The sequence below is a fragment of the Cupressus sempervirens genome, chromosome 3, assembly GCF_028749045.1.
Source record: "Cupressus sempervirens isolate cs-2001-9-10 chromosome 3, ASM2874904v1, whole genome shotgun sequence".
Classification (NCBI taxonomy): Eukaryota; Viridiplantae; Streptophyta; class Pinopsida; order Cupressales; family Cupressaceae; genus Cupressus; species Cupressus sempervirens.
Genome location: NC_143120.1, coordinates 568,885,583 through 568,901,855, shown reverse-complemented (window position 1 = coordinate 568,901,855; position 16,273 = coordinate 568,885,583). Strand labels below are relative to the sequence as shown.

Sequence of the window (16,273 nt, the reverse complement as noted above, 5' to 3'; positions counted from 1 at the left end):
CAAGTGGGATTGGCTTGAAGCAATTTCCACATATAATTATCATAATTCATTAGATATATTGAATCACAATACAATTTTAATGAAGTAGCATGGTAGGATTTGCTAGAAGCAATTTCCACACTAAGCCCAAGAGCGGATTGTCATCCTCTAGGCCCCAAGTGGGTAGCACCTTGAACATCCAACATGGGGTGGTCTACTTAGTGGGGTGCTTGCATTTGTGCTCCTTATCATGTTTCCCTTTTTAAACTCTTATTTCAATCAAAGGCTTTCCCTACCAACTCAGCCACATTATGATGGAATACCTTTGAAAATTATATAGGATGCTTGTGTCTGCACCCCTTATGAAGTTTCCTTTTTCATCCTCTTATTACTTGAGAGCATGATGGTTTTCGATCAAAGGTCTTCCTTATGAACCTACCCACACCATGGAATCTCTCGGAGAATCATATAAGGCTCTTGGAGCCTTTTCATTTCAATCATGCCCAAGAGCACAAAATGAACACCTAATCAAGACTTTTGGCCCCAACACCAAGGGGTTGGTGTACTTGATGAGGGACTCAGTGCTGATACATTCTTGTCATGTATTTCTACATTCACCCATAATGGGATGGTTGGTTCGATAATGTTTTTTAAGGAATCCTTATTAATATAATTAAATATTTATATATTAAGAATAATAGCAAGAATATATAAATACACACACACACACACACACACACACATACATACATACACACAAACATTATTCAATTGAAGTCATGATAAACAATATTGTTTTCCAAGCACCTTGTATATATCAATGTCTGCTGATTCTCTCCTTTCTGTTAGCACCATTTTGTTTCTATTGTTTCATTTCTTCACTCGTTGTTAGTGAATGATTGATTGACTGGATGAACTTTTTTTGACTATTTGGTTTTTAGGTATTGGTGATTGATGGTTGAGAGATTGTTGATTAGATAATTGACGAGTGATGATGTAGGGTGTGCTTTTTTGATATAACAGCAGATCTATTCAATGCTGATTTGATAGAATGGTTTTCTGATTGATTGTTTGCGTGATTTGATAGTTGATGATTGCTTTTGTGGATTCATAAGTAGTGATTGATAAGTGATCCTTGAATGATTGGGATTATCTCTTTATACTTCATTGGTGATAGGGTCACAACCTTTCACAAGACTTGGGTAACCACTTTTATTGTTGATTATGAGAGTAATATATTGTTCCCTAAATGGATTCTTCTTTTGATGTCCTCAAATGAAACCTTTTCCTCTTTATATCTTTCAATGCGCGGGAGAGTCCCACCTGTTCATCATGTCTACCCCTTGCAATGGTCACAACTTTTCTCAATTACCATCCTTTGGAACAGTCACAACTCTTCACCATTTCTGCTCTTTGAAAGAATGGCAACCTTCCATAATTGTCACTGTTCGAAAGAGTCTCAGCCTTTCATCATTGCTGGGCATTGAAGGAGTTACTTCTTTATTTTCTTCTTATTCATTTTTCTCCCCTTCACTTAGTTCTTTCTTGATTTACGCCTTCCCTCTTTCCGTCTTTCATCTTCCTGCCTTTCAAATCAAGTTCCTTCTCCCTGTTATATGTCGTGTTTGTGGTAGTCACAACTTCTAATTTCATGCCTTTTGACCATTCATTAAACTTGACAAAATTTTAATAATGATGTATTTTACATTTTTTTTCTTTTATATTTTTAGTTTTTAATTTTTTTATTGTTTCTTTTAATTTTATTGTTATTGTTCATCATTAAATCCTATTTCAAAATGGGGGCTTCCAAGCTTCTTGCTTCAATTATACCATTAGGGAGGGACTGCACCTGCCCCAAGTTAGTGGTATTTTTGGCAAATGCTAAATCCAATGTTTTAGCATATTGATTGTAATGATGCTCAAATTTATTATCATTAAATACCATTAGGGAGGGACTGCACCTGCCCCAAGTTAGTGGTATTTTTGGCAAATGCTAAATCCAATGTTTTAGCATATTGATTGTAATGATGCTCTAATTTATTATCATTAAATCCTATTTCAAAATGGGGGCTTTCAAGCTTGTTACTTCAATTATACCATTTGTAGGGACTGCACCTGCCCCAAGTCAGTGGTATTTTTGGCAAATGCTAAATCCAATGTTTTAGCATATTGATTGTAATGATGCTCTAATTTATCGTCTTAAGTTGATATAGGTAGTTACTGCTCTTAAGCTTTGGTTTGAAAGATAAAAAGATGCCCTTCTTGCTGTTACACATATTGAGCCAAATCTTTGCTTTAATTATGTGTTTGTAGAGGTTGAGCCCCAATACAATGGTGCTAGAATAGAAGGGGAAATTATGACTTTGGAATTTATAAAGAAAATGATGGAGGATTTCAAGAACCAGAAAAGTTTACACAAAAGGTAATGTACATTGCACAAATGAGATGTGTTTTTGCAATTTGTTTCCTGACGAACATGTGCTAGTATTACGCAATGAGAGATTTGTTTTTGAACTAAATATTTGTATTCCAGGTATGCATTCCAAATTATATTGCAAGCCAGGGATTTGCTACAAGCATTGCCCTCACTTGTTGATATCACTGTTCCAAATGGAAAGAAGTTTACAGTTTGTGGTGACATTCATGGCCAGGTACTATTTTCTTGTAATATCCTGATTCGATTTATGTAAAATTGAAAATTCTATTCTAACTTCTTATTTTTGAATGAAATGATTGAACTGAACAAACACTGATAATTCTGTTCCTAAAATTCAATCCCTAATTGCTGGAAAAAATCAGATTTTGCAAAATTGAAAACCTTAGGCAGATGACAATCTTGTTGAAAACCCTCAAAGTAATTTATTTACATTTATTTGCCAAAAGCTGACCAGAAATTTTAAAGTTTACAAGCTAGAAATGATTTTGTTTTTTAATATTTCCAGCTCATGAATGAGGCTTAATGGAATGTGCTGAGGATTATCCTGCCATGTGGCTGCTCCTAAGATGGCAACAGTGACTGAAAATGCTGATGTTTCTGCTAATTGTTATCACCAGTCACAAAAGAAAACCCTTGAGTGGTATGGCAGCCTACCAGTATGGTAAGCTGGCTGGTAGCATATAATCATGTGCCAGTCAAGGCTTGATCTGCCTTTGAAATACCTATGATTTGCAGATGATTCTAGTTCCCCCTCTTACAAGGTGCTGCCTCATTTAGATGAGTATTACCTGGTTAATGGTGGCTGAAGAAAACAGGATCTGGGATAGCTTAATTTTTCGTTAGATCACTGATTTCCTCCTAACAATGATGGTACCTAAATGTGATGATGGAAATATCTCAGATTTGTCTAATTTCATGACTGGAAAATTCACCAATTTTTTTGAAATCCTCCTATTAGCTCTCAATTTATCTTTGAATCCTCCACAAAATAGCATGTGATCACCCAAGATTTGAGGCAAGGGTTTTCATTAGTGAAACCCAGGGACTCGCACCCTCCCCCCCCCAAAAAAAATGGAAAACTTGAAATACCTGTCGCTGAGATGTCCCTGCATTGGGTACTTGGAGTACTCGAGTGCACCCTGTTGGTTCTCAAAACCACAGATTGAAAATCGAAGAGCTTTGCCATTTCTCCAGTAGGATTACCCAATCAGTTCTGGTCAACGAATGGGAATGAGTTCAATTCCCTTGCACTTTAGGCTTCGTTACACACCTAGGCGGGGAAACCTTCACCTTAACTTTGATTATCTGGTTCAAGGCTTTTCTATAGCGAATTTAAGCTTGTGAATTATAAGTTGGCAAAATCTTTTAAAACTTGTTCAAAATAAAGTTGTATGAGTGCTCTAATATGATTGAATGTTTTATATAATAACTGAGCTGATGCTTGTAAGGAGGAAATACAGAGATTTCTGACTTCAATTATAAACCTAATAATTGTACTATAATGATTCAAAAGACTAGTGCCTTTGCTTATTCGGGCAACATAGTCAACCACAGTGAAGATTATTACGTACAACTTTATGAGACAATGTATTAAAATATCATCAATTTCTCTTGAGCTCTGCAAAAGACAAATCTAGTATGCGATTCAATGTTAGTCCAAAAGGATATTATCTTCTTTTGCGGAAGTCCAATTAGACAGTCAAGGAAATATCTATTTATTCACAAGATCTCTGATTGTCGAACAAAGATTGCAGAAAAGTCCAATGCAAAAATAAATCTTGTCAGAATAATTCAGTAATCTTCTTACTGATCGTAAAGGATGAATTTTAATCATAATTTTAATTTCTGTGCCTTTTAAGCAAACACGAACAAAAAACTTTTATTTTTCATTAAAATAATATATTTGAATTCATAATACAAATCTTTTTTTATAATTGATATTCCTCCTTGCAAATAAATATATCTTCTTTTTGCTTCTCTTCTGAATATGTCTTGTTTTCTTTCTTTACATTCCCTTTTCCCTTTTATATCTTTATTAACCCAAACCATATCTCTTATGAAAGGGGCATCCTTTCATAGTATCTGATTTTTTGATGAAATCACACCTTTTCATTAAATAATCTTTTCAAATTTAATTAACTTATTCTTTGCTACATAATGAATACTATTAATCCTTGTAATTGAATATATCGAAATCCATATCTATGTCTTCCAAACCAATCATCTTCTTTTTTCCATTCGGTGTATGGTGACTTTGATTCTTTTATAATTGACGACCTGTTAAATCGCTTAATATCATTGACATATATATTATGTCTTTCATTTGTGGGAGCATGTGGAAGTAAGTCTATAATTGAAATTTGATACTCCAACAATGATACTATACAAGTAATTTAGTTCTGGGTGAATTATTCTTGCAAAGCAATTCTTCCATTGGTTGGAGTTTGTTCACCTTATGTGCTTTGGACTGTGGAGAAGTGAATGGGAAGGTTGAGCGATGAGAAAGAGTCATGGTAGAACTGGAATTGTGAACCAATTGTTGCAAATGCTCTAGTTGCTAAGAGATGACAGAACATTGTGCCTGTACACCATCATTTCTTCTTTTATTTCTGACTTGCGACACACTGTAGAGATAAAATATGTTGCAGCTCTGTGTAATAAGAACTTTTTCCAGCCTGCCGTAACTTCATTGGGAAGAATACTCTGCAGTAGCATTAGGGCACTTGAGAATGACAATTTTTTTTATGCCCAACTGGTTAGAATTCTTTGAGTTCTTGCAAAGAGGTCAGATATGTTGTGTCTTATGTCCATTGTTGATGCCACAGTGGAATCAAGAAGTGCATGATTAGATGTTAATACTGTTACTCCAAATCTCAGTGACTGCCTTTCAGAATAAACAAAATGCTCTCGAGGATCAATGATGAGTATCGATGCACTTATCAAATGTCTGAGAAGAACCTTCCTTTTAAGCATGTCCCTTCAGTTCTCTCTGTATGGTGGGCGGTGATATTCCATAAGCATAGAAGATTGATGTTGTGCCAGAGATGTCTTTTTTCTTGATCGCATGATATTTTGAATTTATTAATTCGCAGGTTGAAGAAGAGATTTCTTTTTTATTGATTGCATGATATTTTGAATTTATTAATTCGTAGGGTGAAGACTTATATTGACATTCTCATAGCAGTTTCATCTGTTAGTTCAACTACTTTCCATCAAGGCCCCTGAGAGGAAGTTTGTTCGAGTAAGTACCAGCATCTTGAAGCTGTGAGCAAGCTTCTTGATAACAACCAACTGTACAAAGTAATTGTACTTCTAACAAGAACTCTTCGACGCCCACCATATTTGCTGCAACAACCTTAACTACAATCTGATGTAAAGCCGAAGATACAACAGATGATAGTGTAGCTGTATGAAGAGCATCTACATAGGAATATGGGCTATTGGGTGGAGTAGAAAGTAACGACATCACAACAGCTTCAAGGTTACCCATTGCTACAAGTTTTAATACACTTTTTTGAGATGCATCTCCTCCTCTTCTCCTCATAGTTTTCAGGTCGAAATGCTCACCAATAAAATCTAAATTCAGCATATTCATCAAGCTTTCACTTACATGGATGCCCTGAATTTTTTCAAAAATAAGGGCTCCATCATGCTCACCTCTGCTATTCCGCAACCACATTGCCGCTGAGATGGGTTCTTGAATTTCTATTTGAATTTTGATTATTGAATGTATTACAATAATAGATAAGACGTCTATTATTAGTTAATGGTTATCTTGTAAATATCTTTAGCTTTAGTTTGCTTTCGTTTTTTGCTTTCTCTGGAATAGAATGTTTCTATTCTTTATGATCGTTTCCTAAGGAAACATCGTCTCTTCCTTTTGTATAAATTGACCTTTCGGTCTCTGTTATTAATAAGCAAGTATTTACCAATTACCTTGTAATAGAATGTTACTATTGTGTATTCAGTATGCACTATGTTACTATGTTGAATGTTCAATGGTTTTGGTTTGCGTTGCAATTTTGCTATGTTCAAGAATTTCAATTTGGTATTTATACCGAAACATTGTTCCATAACTAACATTTTAAGTTTTATGTATAGTATACAGAACCACACACCCCTTCCCCGGTGCCCCCCCGCCCCCTACCGTCGTTCCTCAACCATCCCCTAGCGATCCCAAAATTGAGGGCTTTTGTCCCACTGTCTTGGAAACTCGTCCCAACGTTGCGATGTACCCAAGTGTTGGTGTTACACTGGTTTTCATTTGTGATTCCAAATGTTGAATGAAAGAGTGTTTTCCTCATCTCAAACCTTGAACAAACCAAGGTTGTTCATCCTTGGACGTTATAGAATGGACAAATTTCTCAAATTTGAGAATTGGATGAAAACATGCTAACGTAATGATCAAATAAAGATAGATACCTCTTGATATTCTTTTTCAAATTGGGCCCTTGGGTGCTAAATTTCCTTCGAAGTATTTGATTTTTTAAAGTTTTGATTTTAATTTCTAATGTTCACAAATACTTTAATTTTGATTCTAGTGTTTGGAAAAACCTTTTGTTTAATTATAATAATATAATTATTTTTCTCACATAGTACTTGAGATGCTAGTTATGAAATGATATATAATAGCTGTGTCACAAGGTTCGCCGAATTTTCGGCATGAGGTTTAGAATTCGGCGAATCTATGAAAAAAAAATGAAGTTTGAAAAAGTTCGTATCAAATTGGTACGGTGAAAAATAACTCTTCTGCCTTTTGAAATTGTATTATAACAATGCATTTTTTTAGAGTATATTGGATTGGTGGTTTGACGGCTAGGGCAAATATTTTAGTGTTTCATGCTGGTTGCAAATTTCGACTGCTGGGAAATTTGCGTTGTGCACATTTTTGGCTATGACTTGTAACTCAGCCGAGTTTCGGAAATGCTTCTGTACTCGACGTTGCATAAAATCTTTGTCACCCGTGGCTACTGGCATTCCGTTTCCTTGGTTGCGTTTGGTAACTAATCGAAATCTCTATCGCCATCGTTCTTTGAAGGTCGCACAAGTAGTCTAACATTAATGTTTTAAAGTTTTCACACAATGTATGGTTTAATTTTTAATTTAAGGTTTTTTTTTTGTTTTTTTAATAATTTAGTTTTTGTGCCTTTGAACTTTTATATGTAAATTTAGGTTAGTTTTAATTTGTTCATGTATTAATGATAAATTTATTATTTTAAAAATAAAAAATTAATAATTTTTTTTTTTTAAATTCGAATATTTAGTATTTAGTACATTTTATTTATTATTAATATAATTTATTGATTAATCTATAAATAAGTAGTTTTATAAAGTTAGAATAAAAAATAAATATATTTTTATTTTATGTTTTAAAAGATATAGTTTAATTATTATATTTTATTAGTTTGTATTTATAGTTTGATATTTTAAAATAGAAACTAGTTTTATTTTAATTTAATTTTTAAGTTTGTGATAGAATTGTAATATATTCTATTTTATTTTTATGTTAATTAAAATAGTACAAGTGGCAATTGAATGGTTCTTAAAAGATCAAATTCTAAACTCCGAAATATTTATATAAAAACATCTCTGTAATCATCTTTTCACATGTTTCTTATGGTTAACATTTGTTAAATGTAATGTCTTTTTGTTATAATTTCAAATCTAGTCTCTAATGTTAAGTTATTTGGATAATTTATCATATACTTATTTTTCTTTCAAAATTATATAAAGTGAATTTAATGCCGAATTTTTTTCGACTTTTTTGACATTGGCGAACTTCGTCCGAACTTCATAGTTGTCGAACTCGAACCTTGTGAGTTAGTATAATAGTATAAGATCCAATAATACTAAATACTTGAACATAGCAAAAATCCAACTTACATAATTACGAACATTGAATATTTAATTACCAAATAGTACAAAAAATTTGAATTATCAACAAATAGAAGTTTGCGATTTATTTTATATCAAGATATCATAAATATGATTACAATGACTAGCATGATATCAAGATATAGTGGAGACATGCTTCTAATCATTTTCAAAGGTGCTCCTTATGTTCAAGATTTGTCAAAGGAACACCAACCATCCCTACATTTGTAGCCGCTGCAATTTCATCCGCATCACTTTGTGATGGCTCCTTTGGCTTTACATCCCATTGTGTGCTGGCCTCTCCTTGTATGTGTGTGTCTTATGCTCCATGATACACAAAAGGCATTGTGTAAAACCACTAGCTTCTTTGCTCTCTTAGAGGAAAGTTTGTTCCTCTTAATAGAGTGGATGAAGCTATAAGTAGATCATTTCCTCTCTGCAGTTGACAAACTAGAAAAATGAGGTAACATACGAATGTCTAGTTAGGTAATTTTTGACCTTTGTGATCCATGGGTAGATTGCTTCAGCAGATGTTGGCTTCTGATCTCTGCTTTCCCCTCATGAACACACCAAATAATAGATCTCAACTTTCCTTTGACATTTCCACTGCAAAGTTGAATGCTCTCATACCATAGTTTGGATATCCATATTTGCCGCATCATCCTAAAGTGGTGTAACTCTACCAAACCTAGCCGTTACCACTTAGGGTTCAATGCATAAGCATGCACGTGCAAAGGAGTGTTTAGCTTGTCCCATCTACATTGAATGATAAGTTGAATGTTTAGCTTGTCCCATCTACGTTGAATGATAAGTTGAATGTTCTCATTGGAGAATGCTAAAGTGGGTTCCTCTCGCATAGCTACCCTCATCGAATCAATGCACTAATTCAGCTCTCCAAGGTGAGGTGCATCCCCATCCCCATATTTGATGACCTGGGAAATTGGAGCAATGATAGAGACCATCTTTTGCACCATTCCAGTATGCATCACTCTTCACTATTTCCTTCACCCTATGCTTTGTTTTGGTCTCATCCCATTGATTCCATTCTTATGTCATAACCATGGGTTGCAATGGCTCTTGTAGCTCAAGCATTCTCTCCAAAAGAATGAAATAGGATGCATGCATATTTGGTCTCAGTTGATTTCAAGAACTCCTTTGTGAAGCTCGTAAAAGAGTGTTTTGGTTCCCAAAACCACAAATTGGAAATCCAAGAGCTTGCCACTTCTCCAATAGGATTTCTCAATCAGTTCTAGCTAACAAACAAGAATCACCTCGATTCCCTTGCACTTTAGGCTCCACTACACATAGGCGGGTAGACCATCACCTCAAATGCTGACTGCTTGGTTCAAGGCTTTTCTATAGCGATTTTAAGCTTTCCAAGTTCTCTGGTTGGCAATGTTTGTGAACACGATTAATATGGAGTTATGTGATAGTTTGAAATGAATGTTTGGTATAAGGTTTTTAACAATGGATTTGAGGTTTGTAAGAAGGAAGTTATAGATTTTCCAACTTCAAATATAAATTCAATACTTCAATGATAAAAACACGAGTGCTCTAGCTTATTCGGGCAATAGAGTCAACTACAATGAAGATTATAACGTAGTACTTTATAATGTTCTATGCACATAAACTATAAACAATTTAATAATCAAGATGACGGTGGATCAAATATATATACACAATTCTAAACTAGTCTAGATTGTACTTTAACTCCTAAGGTTGGGGAGACAGATTGGACACAGATTTAGAAACAATTAAATATTTCACAATATTTGCGATGATTGAGTTTAAAATGTCATAGATGACCTCGTCCACTTGGTTGACATAAATTGTTTACAAAAATAAAAAAATGTGATTATAAAGGACCAATCAACTGCAATTTAATTCTCCACACCAGTTAAATAAAAAGCAACAAGCTTTTATAAATCATTCAAATATAATAAATAGATTTATATTACAAAGCTATATATTTGCTCCTTATCCCTCCATACAAAATAAATATATTTCTTTACAAAATGTGTTTTTTTTTCAATGTCGAATGTGTCTTGTTGAATCTTGCTTGACTTGTCTCCCATAATAATGGATTCACTATTTATATATTTTATTTTCAATTAAAAGATATGTCTCTTGGCAAAATAGACTTTTAAAAAGTTACGTCCTTTTACAAATTTATTGTAATAATCTTAGGCTTTGACACCTTTCCATTTTAATGGTTTTGTTTTCTTTAATCGTGGTGGCACACAATGATTTGATCGAACCAAATATATATGTTGCCCTCTTTTATTAAGTAAGAAAACCTTTTCTTCATTCAATTGCTGCTTTTGTCATCGATATAGATCATTTTTGATAAGTATAAACATATGTATCATTGTAATTCATATTGTATTACTTGTTTAAGAAAGTTCTTTGATATTTAATATTATTGGGCTCCTTGGGTGACTTTGTTTCTTTAAAAAAACTACATGGTCACTGCTAGACTAACTTCATATATTTACATATACCAATAATTGCCGATGATTCTCCTTAATTGCACCGTATGTTCATTGTATCTGATCTCGCGATGAATGTATTTACTTTGCCACAAGGTGTAAACAAATATATATGTATTTGAAACTTCCGTACATCAAGCGTTCGTTGCTGGGGAGGAATACATCGTCTCCAGGATGTCTTCTATGCCATTTTCTTTCATAACATGCGACGTGGCTTTTCCATGATTCTTCTTTTGGATGAAGAATGAAAGTGTTTGAGAAACAAGAGAGATGCAACTTCAGAGAGACTTCTCAATAATGCTTTGATGAATATCCAAAACTATATCCATAGTAATTTGTGATATGCAGACAGACTTAGGCTCACAGGGTTCATGATTCCATATTTGAATGTTGGTGCCAGTTTCGAAACTCCATAACAAGGAGCCACAATCATCGCTCTATGTTTCAGTTGATCTAATGCCTTTGGTAGAGCACCTGCCACATCTCCCAATCCTCCTGTTTTGGACCAAGGAACACACTCTGCAGCTACAAGTATAATATTCATCACATCAGTCCCAACCAATGGAAGGGACAGACGCTGCTACAATTTCTGCTTTCTCATCAATATTTTCTTTTGATTCTAGTTGAACATCAGAATACTGTAGATTGTTACTTTCTAGTACAAGTGTGCGAGGTAGAACTAGGGATGCTGATAAATTCACTTTAGTTGCACTCAGTAGAGAGGATGTAGAAGTCTTTCCTGAAAATTCCATTGCCTCTGATGTCTTGATGTTGTGTGATTTTTGACAAGGCTTGGTTTTCAAAAAGAATTTCTGGGGAGGCTTTTGTTGATAGACTTTTAGAATAATCCTTTACATACATCGAATCAACACCTTGTTCGTCAATTCCTCTTCAATATTTTCTGATGCTTGGTGTTCCATCATTGAGACCAGCATCTGGAATAGTGCTTCCAAACCTCCTTGTGGTACAGTTTTAAAATAGAATTGAGTAAAGAAAACATGTTTCTTTGGTCTACAGCTGTTTACTTCATGAAGGTTTGTGATGTCCATCCCTTAATGGCAGATACATATAAGACCGGAAAATCAAATTGTCCATCTGAAGCACCAAGATTTGCAAAATTCATATCAATCTTTTCATCTCTCCCCACCTTTCCTCAGACATCATCTTTTACAAAACAAAAACAGGGTTTAAATGAGAAATAATTTTAAATGAGTGAAAATAAGATACACAAATGGAGGCCCTAATTTACCAAAATTAGGACTCCATCAGAGTGTATGTAAGTGTGGTGGTTGCAGATATACATCTACACATTTCTCACATCGTTGAGCACTTGTCTAATCTAGTCAATCTTTCCTATGTCCTTGAGGGGATTGGTCATGGCATGAACACATGGAGTGCACCAAATATGTGTATAGGCTGGCTCAATAAGCTTTAATGTAGCACTGCACACATGTGCTGCATTTGTCACTACTTGGACCACATTTTGTGGCCCAACCTCAATAGCTTACTTGAAGACCTAAAACTGAAAACCAACATCTTTGTGACGCCTTGAACAATCAACTGCCCTAAAAAGGTATAGGCCCTATTTGCATGTAACCATGATGTTGATGAGTGGATGATGGCTAATGGGCATCCACCCATCCATAATGATGCTGCATCAGAGTCTTCAACATGCCTTGATTTGCTCCATCAAATTTTTCATTTTGGAATATTGGTTATCCAAGATCGTGGTCTTCAATTTATGCTTGGTGGCACAAATGATGTTTCCCCTTCGCCACCATCAATATCATTTCCTTATAATAAGGATATCAAGCTACTTGCAAATAGTATGCCACTGGCAAAGAAGAACCTACCGATGGAATCCTCTATTTGGTCCTTCCAAAGCACATTGAACAAATCAGCTATGGGGTTGCTTGAACTTCTCCCGTGAGTGGATGGAGGCCTTGAGGTTAACTCTGACCGCATTCTTGCTCTTTGATATGCCCAAATATGTTGTTCAATATATGAAATAGTAGGCACTGGAAGTACACTATCCTTAGGAACACCCCAAAGCTTGTTTATCTTTTGTACTTGACATTTTTAGCATCCAGCAAAAATTTGCACACACTCATACCATGTCCTGTCCAAAAGAGCAAGTGTGCATTAACTCTAGTGATGCTCTCAGAGCATCTTGCACTACAAATATTATATTGCCATTTTCTTGTGCCACTACATATTGGTGTTGGGGCTGTTGGTCTCGTTCTAAATTGTTTGGGAGGAGAATTGGGATCAAAAGGACCCCTAGCAAAGTTGTCTCAAAAGCAGAGGGGCAATCTATAGAAGGTGGTCCACTAGCAAGAATACCTTCCTCATGCTCAACCTCATAATTTGATAGACTTGCACCATGAGACAAAACTTCTATTTCATTTCCACTTATATCATGAGTATGAGAGCTCATTTTGATACACAAACTGAAAAATCCTCAGCCTAATTAACAAGGTCACTAGGAGATGGGGAGACTTGGAGGTCTCCGGTACTGGTAATGGTACTGGTACGGCAATTTTTCAAAAATAGGAGATGGGGGCACTTGGAGATGACAATTAATTTTTGTAATAGTTTAAAGAGTCTAATACTAAATACAAAACTTGAAAATAGTAATATTGTAAAACTAAAAGACTAAAGTAAATAATAGTAGTAATGTGACATTAACATAGAGTCAAATATTTCAAAACTCACATAATCACAATATTGTATCCAATAGACATACTTGTTTTTTCAAATATTGCATGTGATCATCATCATATTAGATTGATAATCGCTGAGATTATGATTACATATTCAAATTTTAAATTCAAAAAAGTATAGTTTGATGCTGAATTGCCGATATGCAAACAAAAATGAACAAACTTATTACAAAAAACAGAAAACAGAAATCTATCTAGTACTGTTATGTTGATGGTACAATCATCTACTCCACAAGGTTGTGATCATCCATCTCAAGGTCTTCAGCTGTCATGCTCTCCAAAAAATCATCTCTCCAACTTAGGTTCTTTTGATGGTAGTACAATTGGGGGCAATTCATTAAGGCCATTTGGTTCAACTACTTCTTCCACCATGGCTGCAACATCTCCATCATGTGCAATTTGATCCCATTTTGCTGAGAGACCTTCCATATATGTAGGATCAACAAGAGAGAGAAGATGGAGTGTTCTATGAATGTACACCAAGTTCTCTGCGTTCGTTAACCCCAATTGGTTCCTCTTCAATGAATGAATAAAACCATAAGTGCTCTAGTTCCTCTCACAAGTTGAAGAACTGGCCACTTGTGACAACAATCTTATTGCAAATGATTGCAACTCACGAGTATCACCTCCTTGGTTTCACCACCATTCTATAGGGTCTTTCTTTGCTCGCATATCATAAAAAGCTTCCGCTGAAGCAAAATCACCCTGACCATGTGAAAACTTATTCCATTGACTCCTTATAACCAAAGTCTCATCACCTTGACCATAATTATTTTTTTTTATTGCGGCCTAAAACCCCGTCATCTCTCTATCCTCATGTGGGGCCCTCTTCTTGGTCTCTTCTATATTATGCCATTTAGAATTTAAGGGATATGCAGCTCAATGAAGGGGTGTGTTCAACTTATTCCATCTTCCATGGAGTTTATCTTTTATCAAAGGATATAAAGAGGGATCTCTAGCATCTGTTATTGTCTTGATTCTTTCACACATGGATTTCACTTCCTCATAAATCTCCCCCAAACATGGCCTATTTGAGTTTGCAAATTTGATTACCTTACAAATGGGCCTAATAAATTTCACAACAAATCTAACATCAGCCCAAAAGGGATCATCAAGAACCAAACTTCTCACCTCAGCTGGAGTGTCCAATGTAGACTGTCACCAAGAAGCCCATGCATCATGAACTATGGTGGAACACAAAGCGTCTTTGACTTCACAAAGTCGGTCAAGAAGAATAAAATAAGATTCAAACCTTGTGTCAGCTGGTTTCAAAAGTTCCACTCTGGTAAATTTCCAAAGTTTTTAAAGTTACGAATTTATTCAATAAAATATTTATTATTAAAATATTTTAAATGATCGAATCATTTAAAGTGTCATTGGTCTTAATTTTTGCATTAAAAACATTAAAATGAGGGCTAAAATATATAAAATTATTTAATATTATATTTTACATTTATATTTTATTAGGAGACTTTGGGGAGACTTCACCTTTTGGATTAGGAGACTGGGAGATTTTAGGAGACTTCACCACGAAGTCTCCAACGTTTTTTGAGGTCTCCGGAGACACGAAAAGTCTCTGAGACGCATCTTTTAGGGGGTAGACGGGTCTCCCTGTAACCATGCTAATTAATAATTATAAAAATACAAATTAAATTATTAAGAAACTAGTTTCAGCTTATGCCTTAATTTAGAAACAACAAGAAACATCACAAAACAACAAAAACAAAATCACAAGAAACAACAAAAATGAAAAGTTGAAAAATATGTTCATATTGTAACAAAAATTTAGAAATTAGAAGCAAAATACAACATTTTAAAAGAACCAGGAATTTACTTTTAGAAATATAAATCGGAAATTAAAACAAAAAATTTCTAAAAACACTGCCTTGTTCTTGATGAATGTCTTCAAAGAAGGTGTAGAATCTTCCTCTTCTTCTTCTTGCTTTTCTTCCTCTTGCAATCACTTCTTGCACTCCTCCAATCACTCTTTGCACTCTTTTTCACTCTTCTCTATCAACTGTATCAAACAAGTTAAAATCACATTGGAGGGGCTTATTTAAGCTTGGAGTGGCCAAAAACGAGACTCACCTCCTTTTAGAATTTGAATAGAATACAATTATAATAATTAAAACTTTAGAAAATATAAAAATTCTCACATTTTTTTTCTTGTTGACGTTAGATGGTGACATGGGACGTCTAGACATCTTGGGACAGTTGAGGTACTCTAAACCTTCCCTTAGACATCTCGGGGACACTTGGATATCCCCATGTTTCGATGCGTCCTAGGCGCGAAGGTGGCAATGGGGAACTTGAAGTCCTTGACCCAGGTATGTTGGAGTTTGGGGTGGGGGGTGTCTCCACACTAGCATGCACCCAACATTTATTCATGGTGTGTTATTTCTTCTACCCATGCTACTTTTCTTTCCTTGGTCATTTATTATCTCTGTATGAGTTTGTCTGTCGCTTTTGTGCGCTATGACTTGGTTTCTTCATCTTGTGCCTTTGTGTTTACTTCTAGCATCACACAAATCATTTTTTTTTGCACTTTCTTTGTCTACATGACTTTCTTCACACAACTTCTCTATTAAATCCTAATGTCTTGTTTTTATCAAATGTGTCATTTTTGCATAGGAATCTGTGTTTCCCTTTTTTTGATAATCGTGGTTTAAAGCTTTCGTCTAGGGTTTCACTACGATTTGTGTAGTTTTTTGTTTCCCTTTGTAGAATTTCAATCTCCAACCTCATTTATAGCATCAAAAACTTTGAAGAGC

The 16,273-nt window shown here is 34.8% G+C and overlaps 1 protein-coding gene across 3 annotated transcripts in view; it reads left to right on the top strand.

Annotated features, from left to right (window-relative positions):
• The window catches only part of PP5.2 (protein phosphatase 5.2), a 140,486-nt gene that overhangs the window by 15,125 nt on the left and 109,088 nt on the right, over positions 1-16,273 (top strand). For all 3 annotated transcript variants that reach the window (XM_089820958.1, XM_089820956.1, XM_089820957.1), the window contains exons 6-7: positions 2,293-2,401; positions 2,513-2,630. In XM_089820958.1, coding sequence (XP_089677084.1) covers positions 2,293-2,401; positions 2,513-2,630 — 227 coding nt within the window. The remainder of the gene's footprint in view (positions 1-2,292; positions 2,402-2,512; positions 2,631-16,273) is intronic.